This window comes from Passer montanus, unplaced genomic scaffold (genome assembly GCF_014805655.1).
Source record: "Passer montanus isolate IOZ18808 unplaced genomic scaffold, ASM1480565v1 scaffold126, whole genome shotgun sequence".
NCBI lineage: Eukaryota > Metazoa > Chordata > Aves > Passeriformes > Passeridae > Passer > Passer montanus.
Genome location: NW_024359388.1, coordinates 1,140,823 through 1,157,716, shown reverse-complemented (window position 1 = coordinate 1,157,716; position 16,894 = coordinate 1,140,823). Strand labels below are relative to the sequence as shown.

The 16,894-nt window shown below is 37.4% G+C and overlaps 1 protein-coding gene across 1 annotated transcript in view; it reads right to left on the bottom strand.

Annotated features, from left to right (window-relative positions):
* Window positions 1-226: 226 nt before the first annotated feature.
* The window catches only part of EXOC2 (exocyst complex component 2), a 114,552-nt gene continuing 97,884 nt past the window's right edge, over window positions 227-16,894 (bottom strand). Inside the window, exons 23-27 of the mRNA XM_039698474.1 lie at window positions 11,472-11,527; window positions 8,391-8,513; window positions 5,573-5,634; window positions 3,702-3,761; window positions 227-1,794 (exon numbers count right to left, since the gene is read on the bottom strand). Of these exons, the coding sequence (XP_039554408.1) occupies window positions 1,701-1,794; window positions 3,702-3,761; window positions 5,573-5,634; window positions 8,391-8,513; window positions 11,472-11,527 (395 nt within the window). The 3' untranslated portion in view covers window positions 227-1,700. The remainder of the gene's footprint in view (window positions 1,795-3,701; window positions 3,762-5,572; window positions 5,635-8,390; window positions 8,514-11,471; window positions 11,528-16,894) is intronic.

The following is a 16,894-nucleotide window of genomic DNA, read 5'->3' as shown; positions in this document are numbered from 1 at the left end:
CTGACTTTGGGTTTTAAAGACAAGCAACAAGCTGCTGCAGTAAAGGATGAGTAAGAGAAAGATCTTACAATAAAGAGATGTCTGAACGTATATTAAGACAGCACAGACAACGGATAGGTTTTCAATACTTAGAACATGTCTGATACGAATACAGAAATTGTAGTCTGGCAAAATTCAAAGAAATAATACTTCTTGGAAAGTGAGGAATTCAAGAAGAGATTTTGACCATATTTCTTAATATTTTATTATTCTGAAGTGAAATCTTTTACAGAACTGGATGACTGTTTCAGTTAATATCAGCAGTTGAGACTATGACCAGCGCAGAATGGACAACACTTAACAAAACAGCATTGCTCCAGGTGCTTAATGATAATAACATATACTTGAAGTCTCACACTTCCATTCAACATGCTGCTACTACTTACACAAATCTTATTAACAAGTCACTATGTGTGCATCAGACTTTCTCCAAATTTGCATTTTATACGAATTGTACGCTGCATTTTTAAAGTACATAATTGAACTGGCAGAATAAATGAGCTGACATTAAGAAATTGTTTGAAAACTATGCATCATTCCTGAAAGGATATACCCAAAATGACCATAATTACAGAAATAATGTATTATTACTGCATTATTTAATTCCAAGCCATGATATCAGTTATAAAATTAAACCCATTTGTTACCCCCCAAAACAATGGCAGCAAAACTGGTCTCTCCTGAATCCCTACTTCCCCCCATACAAATCCAATAATTAGTGGAGAAAGGAGGAAAAGAGGACTGACTAACAAGAGGAAGACAGTGGTAGTAAGCCTGTAAGAACAAGGAAAGATAAGAAGAATAAGAAGGAAGAAGCAAAACAAATGATGTATTGTGATCCTCCTTACTATGTGAGAAGCTGTTAACTATTCTACTCCTTAACAACAAAGAATATTTTACCTGGACATTTTTTCTACTGATCTTATAAACATGGAGTGCTTTTCTGGTAATTTCCAATGAAAGTAGATTTCAGATGTGAAGATTACCATCAATACTTGAATAGAAGGGAGAAACATGAAAGGCAGCAACATGTTTAATTAAAAATAGGTAAGAGAATAAAAGCCCCCAAGAAATCAGACTTACAAACACCAAAACTGTAGATAAGAACAGAAAAAAAAAAAAAAAGTTACCATTTTTAAATGCAAAAGAAGCATTGTACTTAATATGGTGGTATCTGGACATTTATTAGTCAGCTCTAGGGGGCAATGCTTATTACATACTTTTCAATAGTTTATAGAATTTGTGTCTTCCCGTCACTTCAATATCCTCTACACCTAGAAATTAAGATTGATACACTGAACAACATGAGTAATACTCATATTTAAGCTGACATTTGCTAAAAATACATTTCAATGTATTTTTAACAAGTGAAACTGAGACTGCAGAACAGTGATGAATATTTCTTCATGAACAAGTGTATGTAAACAAAATTGACTTAATTACCTCCATGGAGTGAAATACAGAAGACAGAAAACCATTTAATCAAAGTATGTAGGAACACAAATCTGACTCAGCAGGACACCCCATAACATCACTGAGAAAGTTGTATCTCAATTTATTTTCCAGTGGAATTATTTTTAGGTTTTTTAGGGTGTTCAAAGGAATTGAAGTAGTCAAAAAAAATGTACAATGGTTAAGCACATTTGTCTGCATTGTGTTGTTTATGTTTTCATCATGGCTGATGAAGAAGCTTGGAAACAGGTCAGCTGCAAGTGCATGCTGCTTTTGAATTTGTTCAGCAGCTCTTCTAGTAACCTGTAAAAGGAAACAGTTACAATTTTAGAAGATTCTGAAAAGGGAACAATAACTGCAAGTTATGATTATTCTGTCTGTGACTTCAGGTACGCTGTCTGCTTTTCTTGTGTAGCTGCATTGCAAATTTGGGTTCTCAGGCTTGTTTCTGGAAGGTATTTGTAGATTCCTCTTAAGTATTATGACTGAAAGATCAGAGATATTATGAGTGTTCTAGGAGAAACATTAATTCATCACAATTATGTTATTTTGTCCCTAACAGATAAACTGTGTATGGGTTCATTTGGGGGCATAACAATAGTTAATTTACATCTACCCAGCTGTCAAGAAAGTACCTGGTGCAGTGGACAGTATTTATCATAATCCACAAACTACAGGTGTAGGAGCAATGCTGTTGATGTTGATTGTAGAAAATATTGATTGTAACACTGAAGATACATTAAGTTGTTTTAAGGTCTTGGCTGGGTGTTTTATTTTCTCCCTAATCTAGGGAATAATGTGATCTCTGAACTTTCTGCTCTATTTCAAAAACAAGCCATATTGGGCAGACATGTATCACCTGAACTTTTTGGCATGCTGCATTATTGAACAGCAAATAACAACAACACAATATACTGTGTGTTAAAAAAAACAAACTAGCTCAAGAATAACAACTTAAACCAAAAAATCAGTATCTGCTTCCTCAGTGGGTCCTCTGGAAAATGATCACGTCCACATTAATCATTTAGCATCACAGTAGTGATTGTGAATGAAGACACCCAAACAGCTCTCAGTCAGAGTACAAATGTGTTATTTTACACAAATACAATAGATTACAATGGGCTGACTGGAAAAATGACAACTGACATATAGTGACTTGGGAAACAGAATAGGTTCTGCCGTCTGGAGCTCAAAACACTGAGGCAGATGTAATAATGATGCAGTTCTTGACTGTCATTTGTCTTATGAAGCTCAGCTGCTTGTGACTAAGTGAAGAAAAATGTCTACATTTCTACAGGTGTTTTGGAAAATTTGAGTTAAAAGATCTCTCCTTACTCAAAACTGATATTAACTTTAATAAAGCGTAAGAGCTAAGTAAGATGAGGAGGTATCTTGAGACTTCTTGTGGCTAGCGAAGAGCAGGTTTGACTACATAGAGGACATCTGGAAGAAGGCACAGACCATGAGCTGCTTTATGTGTGTACAAAATATTCTAAATTCTGACTGCTAAGTGCAAACTGATTTGATGCAGGAAAGCAAAAGGAAACCAATCTCTAGTTCAAACCATCTATACTAACACTACTCTACTCATTACAAATCTGTCCTAGTTTTACTCTTTATTATGCTGTGGTTGTAAAATAGACTACCATATACCAGGCTGGACACAGCAAAGCAACCTCTTTGTCAAAAGTTGTTGTGGTGGAAAAGGAAGAATCCAAAATTCCTCCTCCTGATGTTAATTAGGAGCCACAGACACTCCTTATTTGTTTTTAAAAGGAAACATGCCAGTTTTACGAGTTCCCCATACATCAGCTTGCAAAAGCCAGAACTTTGTTCTCGGCCATTTTTTAAATTGCTACTAAATTCAGTGAAACAATACAATGGAACTCACAGAAACCTTAAGATTAACAAGGAAGGCTAAAGTAGACAGATACTACAAGACAAATACAAAGCTACACTGAACTGATAAGACTAGGACAGGCAAGCAGGATATGTCACAAAGACATTGGATCCTCTGGGTAATTTAATAGGCCATGAACAAGGCAAGGACTGAGCTTATTCTTGATTCTGTCCAAAAAGGCTTCAGCTCTGTAATTCAGAAGGGTCAAATAGGATGAAAGTTAACCCTTTTATAACAAAGTTTTCTTACAAGAGTAAACAGCAATGGCTCCAAAGACCATAAAGGAAACAAGAGGGTGCATTGTACTCACTTTCTGTCAGTTCCACTTGAGAGCTGAGGCAAGGCTTCCAAAGCTTGCTTAAAGCTTGATCTGCAAGGAAAACAAAAATACTCATATTCTGCTAGAACAAGACTCAGCATTTACAGTTTCTCTCTATAAATCCTATGGAGAGATGCTATATTTTATCCATTCTTTTTTTCAATAAACTGACAAAATATTTACCTGAGACCTGACATCCATGTGCAAATTGAACATAAAATAGACATGGGGTCAAGCATGTATCTTGATATTCCGAATGCGATGTACATCATACATCAACAGGAAATGTTAAATCAGCAGCTCACTGAAGACTGTCACATCCTGGACTGTTCAAAAGTTAACAGGTAGTGGCCAGCCTGCCTTCTGCCTAAAACTAAGTGACCATCAGTGTATGAAAAACAGATAAAACACTGATTTTGTCTCTCTGTGCTTAGTAGACAGACCACTGCATTCTGCCTTACACAAGGGTGCGTACAAAGAGTATTCCAGTGGGTTTGCATTGAGGTAACATAGAGTCATAGAATACTTTAGGTAGGAAGGGACTTTAGATCTAGCCCTGATCTCAAAGTAGGGCCCATTTCAAAGTTAGAGGAGGTTTCTTTGGGCCATTATCCAGTCAAATCAACAAAGATGACTTTGGGGTTCCCACCCCACTCTGGGAAACAGAAGTGGAACAGAATGAGGGAACAATGCAGGTGGAATCCTGTCAGCAAAAGATTAATATGGTGACTTATGGCAACTACTGCTAGTTACAAGTTCAACAATAATAAAACCTCTATGAAGCACTGGCTTTCAGGGTTCACTGTACTTTGCCTTATTACAGACAATATAATTTTGATTTTATCCAACCTGAGCCGGTGCCAAGTAGTTTTCTTTTAGTAGTTTTCTTTTAGAGGCCTTTGTCACTATCAGAATAGGGAAGTGAGTACTCTGAATTGGAATGCAGTGACACCAGTGGACACTACGTGTGACTCTATGAAGACACATTAAGACTGCGATGTCTCCTACAAAACTGTTGATTAGGTAAGATGATCAAATTACCACCTGCAGGGACATGTTATGCCAATCTTAAAAGAAGTGAAGGTAATTAAAATAATGACTGATTCTGCCCACATCCAGTTCCCACCATAAGCGCCTAGAAATTTCGATCAGCTTTCCTCAAAAGTGCTGAGAGCTACCACAGCCTGTTTTTACAAGCCTTGCCTGCATCAACCATTGATGGTGCTCATGCTTTTCCTTCTCCATTTATATGAACGTGTATGAGTGTTCCCCACACTATTCATCTTCAGTCGTGTCTCAGTGAGAAATTATAAATTGCTGAAAGTCTTTTGAAGGCATTGACTCTAGGAGACAGTGTGAAGCTGAATTCCCTTTCCCTGATTAGGTGTGTGGAGAAGGAGCAGGGTATTATATAAGCCCATGGAGAGCCCTAATTCCCCATATAGTTGCAAGGGGGCTATGCCAGTATCTGGATCTGTAGACCCTCTGATAAATCAGGCAAGTTATTTATGTTTTATGAGAGTGCTGTGAAAAACTAGATAAAACTCATCAAGATCTGCTTGTGTCTGGCTTTAGCATAATTATCCTCACCAGCTGTAGTGGTGTTAAGAAGTTTTACAATTTGTTTTTGGTGGCAAATATTAGTTTGTGTCTAAAAGTCCACATAAAAAACAACAAAAAAGTAACCATTTTCTTTCAACTGATAAAATCTTGCTAGGCATCTGTTTTTTCTATATTTACACAGTAGATTGCATATTCTATTTGAAGCAAAATTCCTTCATTCTAAATTTACAGTATGTGTTTTTGTACGTTTACCAAGGATTCCATTACACTGCAAAAAGTGACATTACAGCATATCTTACTTGCTCTCAGGTGTCAGGTATATGGCCACGGTATCCCTCAAGGCACAGATTTCAAGTTTTGCCTAAAGACAGAAATACAAATATTGAAACAATGACATAATGTCCTTTCACCAACTGTATACGAGTACCCCAAAGCTTCACCTTCTTGAGAGGCAAATACTATTGCACACTGCCCTTGTAAGCAGCCTTGGCTTTTAACAGTTTATTTCCTGTATTCTTTGTTGCCATGCTACTCTGTCAGGAGACTGCTGAAAGGAACAATTTCTTACTTCTGATTCAAGTCAAACTGTTTACATGGTCACTGTGTAGTAGTCAAAAAACACTAGTTTGTCTCTCAGTAACAGTAACAAATCTTCAGTTCTGTTTAACCTTTTCTGTACTGTGATAGAAAGACAGATGCAACTTTTTTTTTCTTTTTTTTAAAATAATTAAATACAGTGAGTTTAATTTCTCACAGCACTGCTTATTCAGGGAGAAAGGAAACACAAAAGTACAAAAATTTGTCAATACACATTTTGTGCTTGGTTCTTCTGGTGAATTTATTTTTTTCCATCAGATGAGGAAGCAGAATGATTGTAGTTTGTTTCTTTTGTGTCACCTGGCAGGCAGAAGAGCTTGGGGATTTTATTCCTGCACTGTACTGTGTGCCCAGGTATTGATTTTCACTTAGGTAAACTATGGAGGAGACTGAACTCACAGATTATAACTACTTCATAGACCATCCATTGGACTTCAAAAAGCAAGCATTATCATCACAACTTTTATATGAAATAGAAACATTCTGCAAGAGACTATGAAATAATTTCATTTAAAAATACAAAGTGAAATTAATAAAAATTAATATTCTGTTCCTTTAAGCATAAATATGAAATTTAATCCAGTTAGACATTACAGTAACTGATCTACATTTATACAGATCTACATTACACCTTTACATTAATCTTCCAAAACAAAACTTTTAACAATGCAACACAGACAACTAATTCAACATCTACTGAAAGCCTTTGGCTTTTAGGTATCTCCCTCATCCCTCCTCTAGGTAGAAAGACCAGTAAAATTTATGCTTTTTTAGAGCCAGAACTTTCTGGCACAAAATATAACACAGAAACCCCAAATTTTACACTCATCAGAAATGCTTTTCTCACACAATATTTTACCTCTTTTTGTATAGTGCTCCAAGCTCAGGAGTTGTGGACTTTTTGAAGTTCTATGCCTAAGATTCTGGAGTCTTTTCTACATTTTAGGAGGGACCATTATCCCATTCTTAAGTACCACAGCCTAAGTAAACCTGGTGGAAGGGTGAAAGGTGAAGGGTGAAGGAAGCTCTGCAAAACTGTAGGTCATGGGATGTGGTAATACAGAGTGAAGGTTAAATGAGAATTTCTTGTTCAGCCTAACAAGACTTGGATGACTTTCATGCTGCTGTTGTCTGTCAGAAAAGATTTGCCATGTTCAGAGGAACAGAAAATGACCATTGAGTGACAAACTTACAGTAAGGAGAGAAAAGCCTTTCAATTATGGCCTTAGGCAGCAAGTCCCTACAGTGGGTTGTTTAACCAGACAAAAGGGTTATAGGTGTAGCTTTGTTGTTATTCATGGATTTGGTTTAAATATGGAGTCAATCACTCGGCTATGATTTTTCTATACTAATTCTCTGTCCAATGCCATTACTTGAAGAAATCTGTTTCCAGGGCTGTTGGGGTCCACTCTGGCTAGCTATATACTCTTGCCCACACGATACTTCACAGACGGTAAAAGATTGGAGAAGCCCCACCTCCACGTGGGAAATGTTGTTCTTTATTCCAAGACACACATCAGGCAGAAAAACCCATGGGAGAAAAGAGAGGGTTCCCTGGCAGCAGGGAGCTTTTATACTCCCCAGGATGGGGACAGAGGGAGAGGTCCACAGCCAATGGGACACCAGTGAGGAGTGGTGAGGGGAGAGATAACCCAGGGGAGAGACCACCAGGGAGTACTGGGGTAGGTGAGGGAAAGACCATGTGATGGGGACATGGGGTAACAAACCACATGATGTAACATAAGCTATATACACTGCAATATAAAACTATTCTGTGCAAATTCCCAATCACCCAGTGCAGAGGAACAACTAGACTGGTGCACCACAACAATTACTAGCAGCAACTGGAAAACAAGGCTTACCACCGGATATTATTTTCCTATCATAATGCAAGAATTCTGTCATGTTCAATGAAAATAGGGAGTTTGCTCTTTTTCTGTTACAGCCATAGCAATCTGACTCAAACGGATTTTTTATAAAGAGGTGTGTTTCTTTGAGTCCTTTAAAGCTTAACCAATAGCAACACCATTCCATCTGTAAATAAAGACAGCAAAGCTATTCTGTCCATGTTACAACAACATGGTATTGTAGAGAGAGTAAAACAAACAAGTGACTAGTCCTGCAAAGTCTTACAAGATCCGCCTGCATCCTGTTTTAGGGATTTTTTAAATCTCAAAATCTCAACAATCTCTATGTTGTTTTTTTCTTTTAAAGTGATTTTTTATGTCAGGCCAAAGAGAATATTTAACAACATTTCAAACAGATATCATTAGGATGCTTTTTATTTCATGGAATACAGGTAGTCTTTTAATGGCCTCTAAACAAAGATAACCCTAAAATATAACAAACCCAAGAACCACTATCCCAAAGGGTTATTTCCATAAATCTGAAATAGGTTGTAAGCTAATCCTTTTTATCTCCTTGCTTTCACTGCTACAATAAATCGAATACCCAGATTATAACTCTGTTATTCTCAGTTTTCTAGATTCAGATGTTTGACAGTACAAAGTATTCAGGTACCTGTAAAGCTCCATTTTTGCTGAAGGATGAAACACACTGCATCAGTCGACTCAGTTCTTCAGAGACAGCTTCTACAACCCTTGACATTACCCGAGGAACTAAGTCTTTGGAAATGGTAAACACCTAAGTTTAATGAAAGAAGAACCATGAGCACAACATCTGCATTAACATTTCAATAAAAAAACATAAACATCTTTGACTGAAAAGTCTCCTTCATTTTTATCAACATACCAAAAAATTCAAAAGAAACTAGAATATGAAGGGTGTCTTTTGATGCTTGCCCTGCACTTTGACCAATCCCCTCTGTTAACAGCAAATTTGGCTATGTGATTTGTGATAACCTTTTTGCTATACCAAAAAGCAGCTAACCTTCAAAATACGTGCTTTTGGCTGATGGATGCAGGTAGTCAGGTGGCTGTAGACAGACTGCTGTCTTGCAGATAGCACCTTTAATTCAGAGTTGGGTGTCTGACTGACAGTCACACATTCAGCCACCTTCTACCCATATATCTTGCTATTTCTTCTAGACTCCTTTATATTTGACCACTGTTACATGGCTAGTGTCATTATACTCTGTGGCAGAGATAAACATTTCACAGCCTGTGTGAGTATGAGGGTGTGAATGGATTTTCATTTAGACTCTGCCACTGCTGCCATGTATTAGTTCCCTGGCAAAAAACTTTTAAGCCTTACTGGTTTTCCCATGAATCAAAACAATTTATTTAACAATTTATTTGTGTAACTTTTAGAAGTTGCATATTCAGAATAGTAACTGGAAGTTATTATTCACTTCAAGTTATATCACAAAGTTATTAAACCTATGCTTGAAGCAAAGTATGAAGAGACCAATCTTCCTTAAAGGGAGTTTTACAGAAGTGAGAAATTGTTGTGGATTTAAAAAAAAGAAAGTATGATTTTTCTATAATGAATTCAGGAAAATGCAGGCCAAGAGGCTGGAATATAGGAGGAAGTGAGATTATGGGTCAGACACACCAAACTTGTGTCAAAGCTTAAAGGTGATGATAAAGCTGTATTAAACTGCACAGGGCTGGGAGAGAAGATGACACATGAAGCTGGAGTGGTGTATGTAAGCTTAAGTATGTGACTAAAGTGGTACAACAAGGAAAATGAGATGTATAAAGTTTCCCCAGTTTCTGCTTTGAAAAATTCTAAAGAATTAAGTAGTGGACTGTTTTGCTGAAATACCTCTGTTTTACGCAAAGTTTAGATCCCATGTATGACAAGGAAATTTACCAACTGACAGAAGATTTTAACACATAAGTGTAAAAATCAACAAGGAAAAAAAACCCAACAAAACAAGGAAAGAAAGATTCCTAGAGAGTTTTCAGTGATTTAAATAAAGAATTGTGTAGCAAGCATCCCATATGGCTGACCATTCCAAAAAGCAGGTCTGCCCCAAAGGCCAAGTTCACTGACCCCATAAATCAGCTACCAGCTGTAACCAGTGCTGGAAAGGGGTAATCTTACTCAGCACCAAACACTGGTGACCAGTTCAACACAAGCATACTGGGAACATGCCCGAAGATCTTCTCCTGAGAAGAGAATATTTCTGCCTGCAATGAGCACTCTTGAAGTTACTTTACAGAATCCCAGAAAAATAATTGTCAGCAAGGGTGAATCATCACAAATTTGCAATTTTGATTTCAGCAAAATTTGAATTCAGTCTATCCTTGCTGTTTATCTGATAGTTAATTTTTGCTGTTTCAAAATACAGAAACTTGTTGCCTTACTAACTAAACTTACACCTGACCCAGCTTAACAGAATTTCACCAGTGGAAATGGGAGTTTCGTCTTGACACACGTTTTCATATTTCTGCACATTTCACATCTAGACATTTATGAGGCAGTGCTATTTAGGCCAGAATCAGTATCAGTCTCAATTAAGAGAGTGTAGCAATGCACCTTTCTGCTGCAGCATTTTAACAAGTGTGCATGTTTACAAGCCTAGTTCAATAAGTCACAAATTACTATAAATTTGTTTAAAGCAAAACCTCTAATTTCCATTTTAATCTATTTCCACTACACTGAAAAGCAATATGAAAAATTGGTATTATGTTGGTGTATGTTTTTAGTGTTTCTAATTGCCTCATTTGGAAGCATTTGGTATAATCATAATGCTTCTGTGAAAATGCTTCTGCTATAATATAACACTGAAATAGTATCAAAAATACTGCAAGTTAAATTTGAAGTTCCTGAAAATATTTAATTTGTATGAATCCTTGTAATTCAAGAAGGAATAAGGTAAGTAAAAGCCTCAAGTGAATTTCATTATAATTTAATTACAGGGAAAAGATAGAGCAGCCATACTTGTGGTATTTTGGAAGGTAAGAGTAATATTACTACCAATGCTTCTACCAGGAGCAACAGTAATATGTTAACACTCTTGATGATTAGAAGGAGTGATTATGTAAAAACAGGCCCTAACTCAAAGAACCACAGAAAATTCCTGCATACAAACCCAAAAGGCTAAATAACTGCAGCCCCTCTGAGCTTATTATGTTATAAGCAGTGTTTTAACATGCACTCGCTAGCCTAGGTAGCCATTAGCTACTGAGGTATTTCAAGCAGTATTTGTGCTTAGAAAGACTACAAAACTTTCTGTGTTTAGCTTTCCTATTTCCATTGGATGTAGAAGACTGACATATATTGGCTTTTCACTCTGAGTGGCATGTATTAAACATTTCCTTCAAGGTGAAACAGAAGTTAATTTACAGATGTTTTGGAAAATAAAGATAATCAGAGAAAGAGAGCATCATAACTAGCTACATACCTATATATTATCTGCATGGAAAGGGAGAATTTAACTTTAGCATTTGGCTTTACTCTTTATCAGATAATGGAGACAAAAAGGTGTAATGGAGTGATAGAGAGGATAAACAGGAACTACTCATCTCCGTCTGCCCATGAAAAAGTTCTGCGTTGCATAACAGGTTGGCTAAACCTAATCTAAAACACATCAATAAAGAAGATACTTCAATAAAAAAAATCCAGGATTTACCAGCGAAAGTACACTGAAAGCATATGAATATAAGCATGAAATGATCTGAAGTTTCTCCTCACCTCTGCATGCACAGCAATGATATTCACTAATGCTTCTTTCAAGTAGTTTCTCACACCTGAAACAAGAGAAACAAAATAATTACTTTCATTCTGTTATCTCAACAACACCATAATATTCTGCTGTTCAATACTGTACTTTTTATTTTCATTTTTTACTACTACTTTTGCAATCAGAGGCAGAAAGAGAAAGTTCTATAGCCACACCACCAGACTATTTCCTTTTTCAAATCAAATGGAGAAAGGCACATTTCCTTACAACAGAAGGTTAAAAAAAGCCAGTAGGTTCCTGTTTTAGTTTTCTTCTCTAGCAAGACAATTTCATCAACTTTGCAATTTAATAAAAAACTAGCATTATTAAAAAATACATTCTGGATGCTTTGCTAGAATACACACACCATACTACATAGTTTGATAAGTTCTAAAGAACAAAGTCAAGGGGTTTTGTTTGTATAACAGCCTTCAAGATCTTACTACTTTATCAGCTTCTCTATCTGTGAATTATTACAGATAGGAATAGCAAGGTCTCTTGTTTATCTGAAAACGGTTCAGAATATATTACTCATGGCAGTTTATAGGAGATGTCATGCCTTAGTAGAAATTTCCTTTTGGGGAAGGTGGAGAAGTCAAATAAGCATTTTCTTGCCAAGCTTATGAAACACTTGTCAATTTACACTAAGAAGTGAATTCTAAACAGAACATCCAGCAGCATGTGCTTTAGTTAGGCTCTTAGTACTCTCTGCTGCTGTAATTCTGTAACTTTCCTAGCCTGTAGTCCAGTCATCTAAGATTTAAAAGAGGCAAAAATCTAAAATTGCCTCACTTGTTTTTATGGCCACTTCACTCTGTAGGCAAAGGAAAATTAGAAAGCATTCAACTCATTAAAGCATGTATAAATGCTGTAAGTACAAACAAAGTAATGAGAGAGGGTCAGTGATCCACATGACCTCAACCTCTAATTTTGATTAGTCTACCTGAATCAGAGAAAGTGCAATGACCCCATCCCTCCCTTCAATAAATTCAATCAACAGTAAAATACAAGAATCATGGACAAAGACTGGTGAGACCACACAGCTCAGAGATCACAGTGTGATTAAGGCTAATGCTATAAAAATTACAAAGTGAACCTTTAATCAGTTCATCTTACTCGCTCCACCTTTCCTCAGATAACACCAATGCAGAAACTTAGTCCTGATACAAAAAACAGCTTTAAAAGGGGTTACCCAAGATCATCAAAATGAGCTGCTCTGTGAGAAGAGTAGTATCTCACTACTGCCACCACAGTCATGCTCATATCTTTAACCATTGTTCCGAGAACTTGCATCAAGATCTAAAAAGGTGACACTTTTTCTTTGTTAGACAATTACAGATAAAAAATTTATAAAAGCAGGACACAAGGATGACAGGACTGTCTGGCATGAGAAACAAGCATCTAGGATGTGCAGTGGCATGCAGCCTGGACGTCAGAAAAATACAAACCTTTCTCCACACATTCCAAAACATCTCTAGTGCCTTTTCTCTTTACACCTTTATTCTTCCCCTTGAAAATTTCAGTAGTTTTTTTCTGCTTACATTAACCCAAAGACAAGTCAAACAGTATCATATATCAGCTTGCAAACTTAAAATTTATTTCTTCTTAGGAAGGTAATGAGGGAGGAATAAAGCAACACCAGAAATTTTATAAAACTGACTTTTTTTCTCCTGCCCTGTAACCTTGCAAAATAAAGCAAGAATGTTACACACCAATACTTGAACCACACCAAAAGGTCACAGGTATATGTGGAAATGCAACACCCCCTTCCTTTTTCCTCTTGTACTGTTTTCCTTCTTTTACTTCACTCTGCCCCTGTTTAAATCCTCTGCATACTTCATATCACAGAGGTCAAAATTTCTATCACACCCCAGAAACAAATACAACTTGATGAGACACTGAACAAGAGTATGCATATCACATCAAGAGGTACAGGGTGAATTTGGGAGCTGGTTTGCAGTTAACCTCAGGGTGCAAAGTGTTGTTTTTCATCTACAAACCTATGCAGTATTCAGCTTTGGCTGTCTCCCAGCCTCATCTTGTGACAGTAGGATCTTTCATGGGGAAACTGTAGTTTTACTTTTGCACAAATGCTGAACAAGACTTTGACAGTCTCCCTTCTCTAGGGATACCTGAGCACTGCCACGGCACGTTCCTTGTCAGTCCTTAGTCAGTCAAAATTTCAGCTGTGACCTAAGCAGCATTTCCTTGTCAGTTCCTTAGTCAGTCAAAATTTCAGCTGTGACCTAAGCAGCATTTCTTTGGCCCAACTGAGTGTTCCCTAATGAAGTATCTCACTCAAACCCTGCTACTGCTGGGGAGCAGCAAGGAAAGTACAGAGAGGGGGCTGCCATGTCAAACAAAGAGGGCCCGTGGGTCTCCTGCAGAGGTGGCCAGCAGGCTGAACTGGGAAGAAGTGTTATCAAGGAGGTGAGTGAAAAGCTGGACTGGATAGAGACTGAAGTGGGTCGTGTAAGAGGGGTGATGTGGTTCCAAGGAAGAATTCTCATTTCCCACCTAAACCCCCGAGGTAGCGAGCCTCTTCTCACGCATTTGTGCAACTTGGCTCAGGGTAGGTGCTGCTAATTCTGTCTGATGCTGCAGGCACCCAAATTAAACAGCTCTTGACTGTGCTAGTAAAAGTTGCCTATCACTGTATCTGCAGAAACTGTCCATAACATATTTCATGAAGAGCGAGTTACCAAGTTGCCATCACTGCTATAACTACCTAAGTACTGTTATTTCATGCTTTTAGAAATTACTAGTATCAGCAACATTAGCACCAGGTGTTGAACACCACTGTCTCATGGTTCTCAGCTAAGGTAAAATGGTCATTTATGTCAGAGCTCAGAATCAATTCAGTAAATGGAATGGAGATGGAAGCTATGGTAAAAATGAAGTGAGAGTAGTTTAGTATTACGTATTGTTAGTGTATCCTAGCTGCATGATAAAATTGTTAACTTAAACCTCAGTGAAAGGGCAAAAGCAGACATATTTTATCTTCCATCCTTGTACCACACACAAGGACAAATGGGTGAACTAAGAACTTAAAGGAGATAACTGCTACTGGGATTGCAAGAAATAATTAGGTGTTCCTGACCTTTCATAGTAGGATCAGTCCTGCAATGACTGCAGGATCAGGGAGCTCAGTACCAGCACAAATATTTTCTCAGTTTCTTCGACAGGTTTTACAATTTAAGAGCAAATAATTCAGCACAAACTGTGCAAAGCTACGCAGTTTAGAGACAGTCTATGTACATGAAACTGCAATTGCCTTAATTGCAGCATTTAATAACCTGGAAGACCTTGTCTTCGTAAGCTAAACAAGCCAAAGATAGAAAGAACATGCAATTGCACTCTAAAAATGCCAGTCAGTGGAACCGAACAGGGAAAGAAGGAAGAACTGTGGAAGGTGAAGAACAACATAGTCACAAGAAAGAAAGGAAGGTATACATGAATGGCCATCAGTGAACTTAGGCTGGAAATTAAAAGTCACTGTGTAAAGGTTTGCTCTAACTAAGCTATGAAAGATGTGGTTTTATGACAATCATTGCTGTTGGAGGGTCAGTTTCCTACCACAAATAGAACATAAGTAAAAAGGGCATTTCCCCCCACCCCTCTCTTTTGTCTTATTTGTGAAGGATTTATTTTTTGGATGTGGAGACAAAACCAAACATATCAGAATGTCAGGACCTGCAGGCATAGTTAATAACTGTACTATATTTTGAAAAGTTACAATTAAAAAATATCCCATTTCTGATTTATATCACTGTACTGTTTGGCAGGCTTTGCTGAAGCAAAGTATTACTTTTCTGGAGTATGATTCACTGGAAATACAAGCAGTGGCATCCAACTGTGAATTTGTTGTGAAATTAATTTCAAAATGAAAAAATTCTGTCTAGAATAGAATTTTTGTGCAGCTTTCTCTACAACTGTTCAGCAGCCCACGCAATTACAGTTTTTGGGACACCATGCTGCCAGTCCTATTATACAGCACTGAAAGCTAATGCACCATGTAACTGTAGATTGCAACTATTAGGCTAATCAAGTGAAACATAACATTCTTAAGTCTAAAATACCTCTTATTTAGCATATTGAAGGACAAATACAATGCCTTTCCACTGCTTCTGACAGAAATGTGTTATAGAAAGTCTCAACAAGCCCTTGCAATTTCTCTGAAGAAAATGTTATTATTCTGTTACAACATAAATGCATTCCACTCCCACTCTATTCTTAATACCAAAGACTGACTTGCTGGAATTCTAGCTGCCACTAACAAAGACCCAGCACTGCTCTAAAGAAAAATGAATGGGAAGACTTAAGAAATAAAAATGAAGGACAATTTCAGCCATCAACTATCACAATGGCTGACAGAAACTTTAAAATAGCATCTTCCAATTTTGGACTCTCCACTGTACTTTTTATCAGAGAAACACATAACAAAATTATCCATTAATCTCCATTTTACACCACCTATTAATTTTATTCTTTTTTTTTGTTTTGTTTTGTTTACAACTTAAATGTGTCAGTCTACATTTCAAAGCAATTTTAGCAACACTGTAAAGCTGTAGCATGGATGACTGTGTGAATGATGGGAAAAGCAGAAGGGAAAAAGGTTTGTGGTTCTGAGGAGTAACAGAAACCAAACTTTTAGCTTGCTAATAGAGGAGTCATGCAGAAGATCTTCAGATGGTGTAGTGCTACCAGTTGTCCCACTTAGTTAGTTCTCAGAGATATGTTTCCCCCAAGTACTTATATGACATTGTTATACTACGAAACCCCCAAAGTGACTGAATAAGCATGAAAGAGCTGGGACTCCAATACCACATGTGTAATTCTAGAACACAGAGAGGCTACAAAAACTTGCGTGCAAGAAAAGAGCAAAGGTTGCACACACAGTAAGACTGAACTCATCCGGCTGCTTTTTCTGTGACAGAAGCTAACTTGGGGCTTCAAATGTTCCCAGTCCTCCTACAGTAAATTGATAGCCTGAAGGACAGGCTTTTAAGCCTTCTGCAGACTCGAGCTCAAGTTCAGTGAGGACAACTGAAGCACACAGGAAATTTTAACCCAGGCAGACCGGGTCTGACACACTTTTAACTTTTGTGAGATTGGAAACTCATTTGAGATGGACACCTGGGAATCCAGCCTTGCTGCTGCATCTCACCAAACCAGCCTTTAGCTTGCCTCTTGTGCAAAAAGGAGGAGGAGAGGATAAATGCACATAAGTGTTTAGAAAAAGCAGGTGATGTCAGCAGGTACCTTATTAGCCGTAAAACATGAGGATGAGAGGCTATGAAGGATTAAAAGAAAAGGAAAAAGGCAAATATAGTTAGAGAAGTCATGCAGGAATATTGAAAGCTACTGTTCCTTTCTGGAGGAGCTAGAAAAGCCA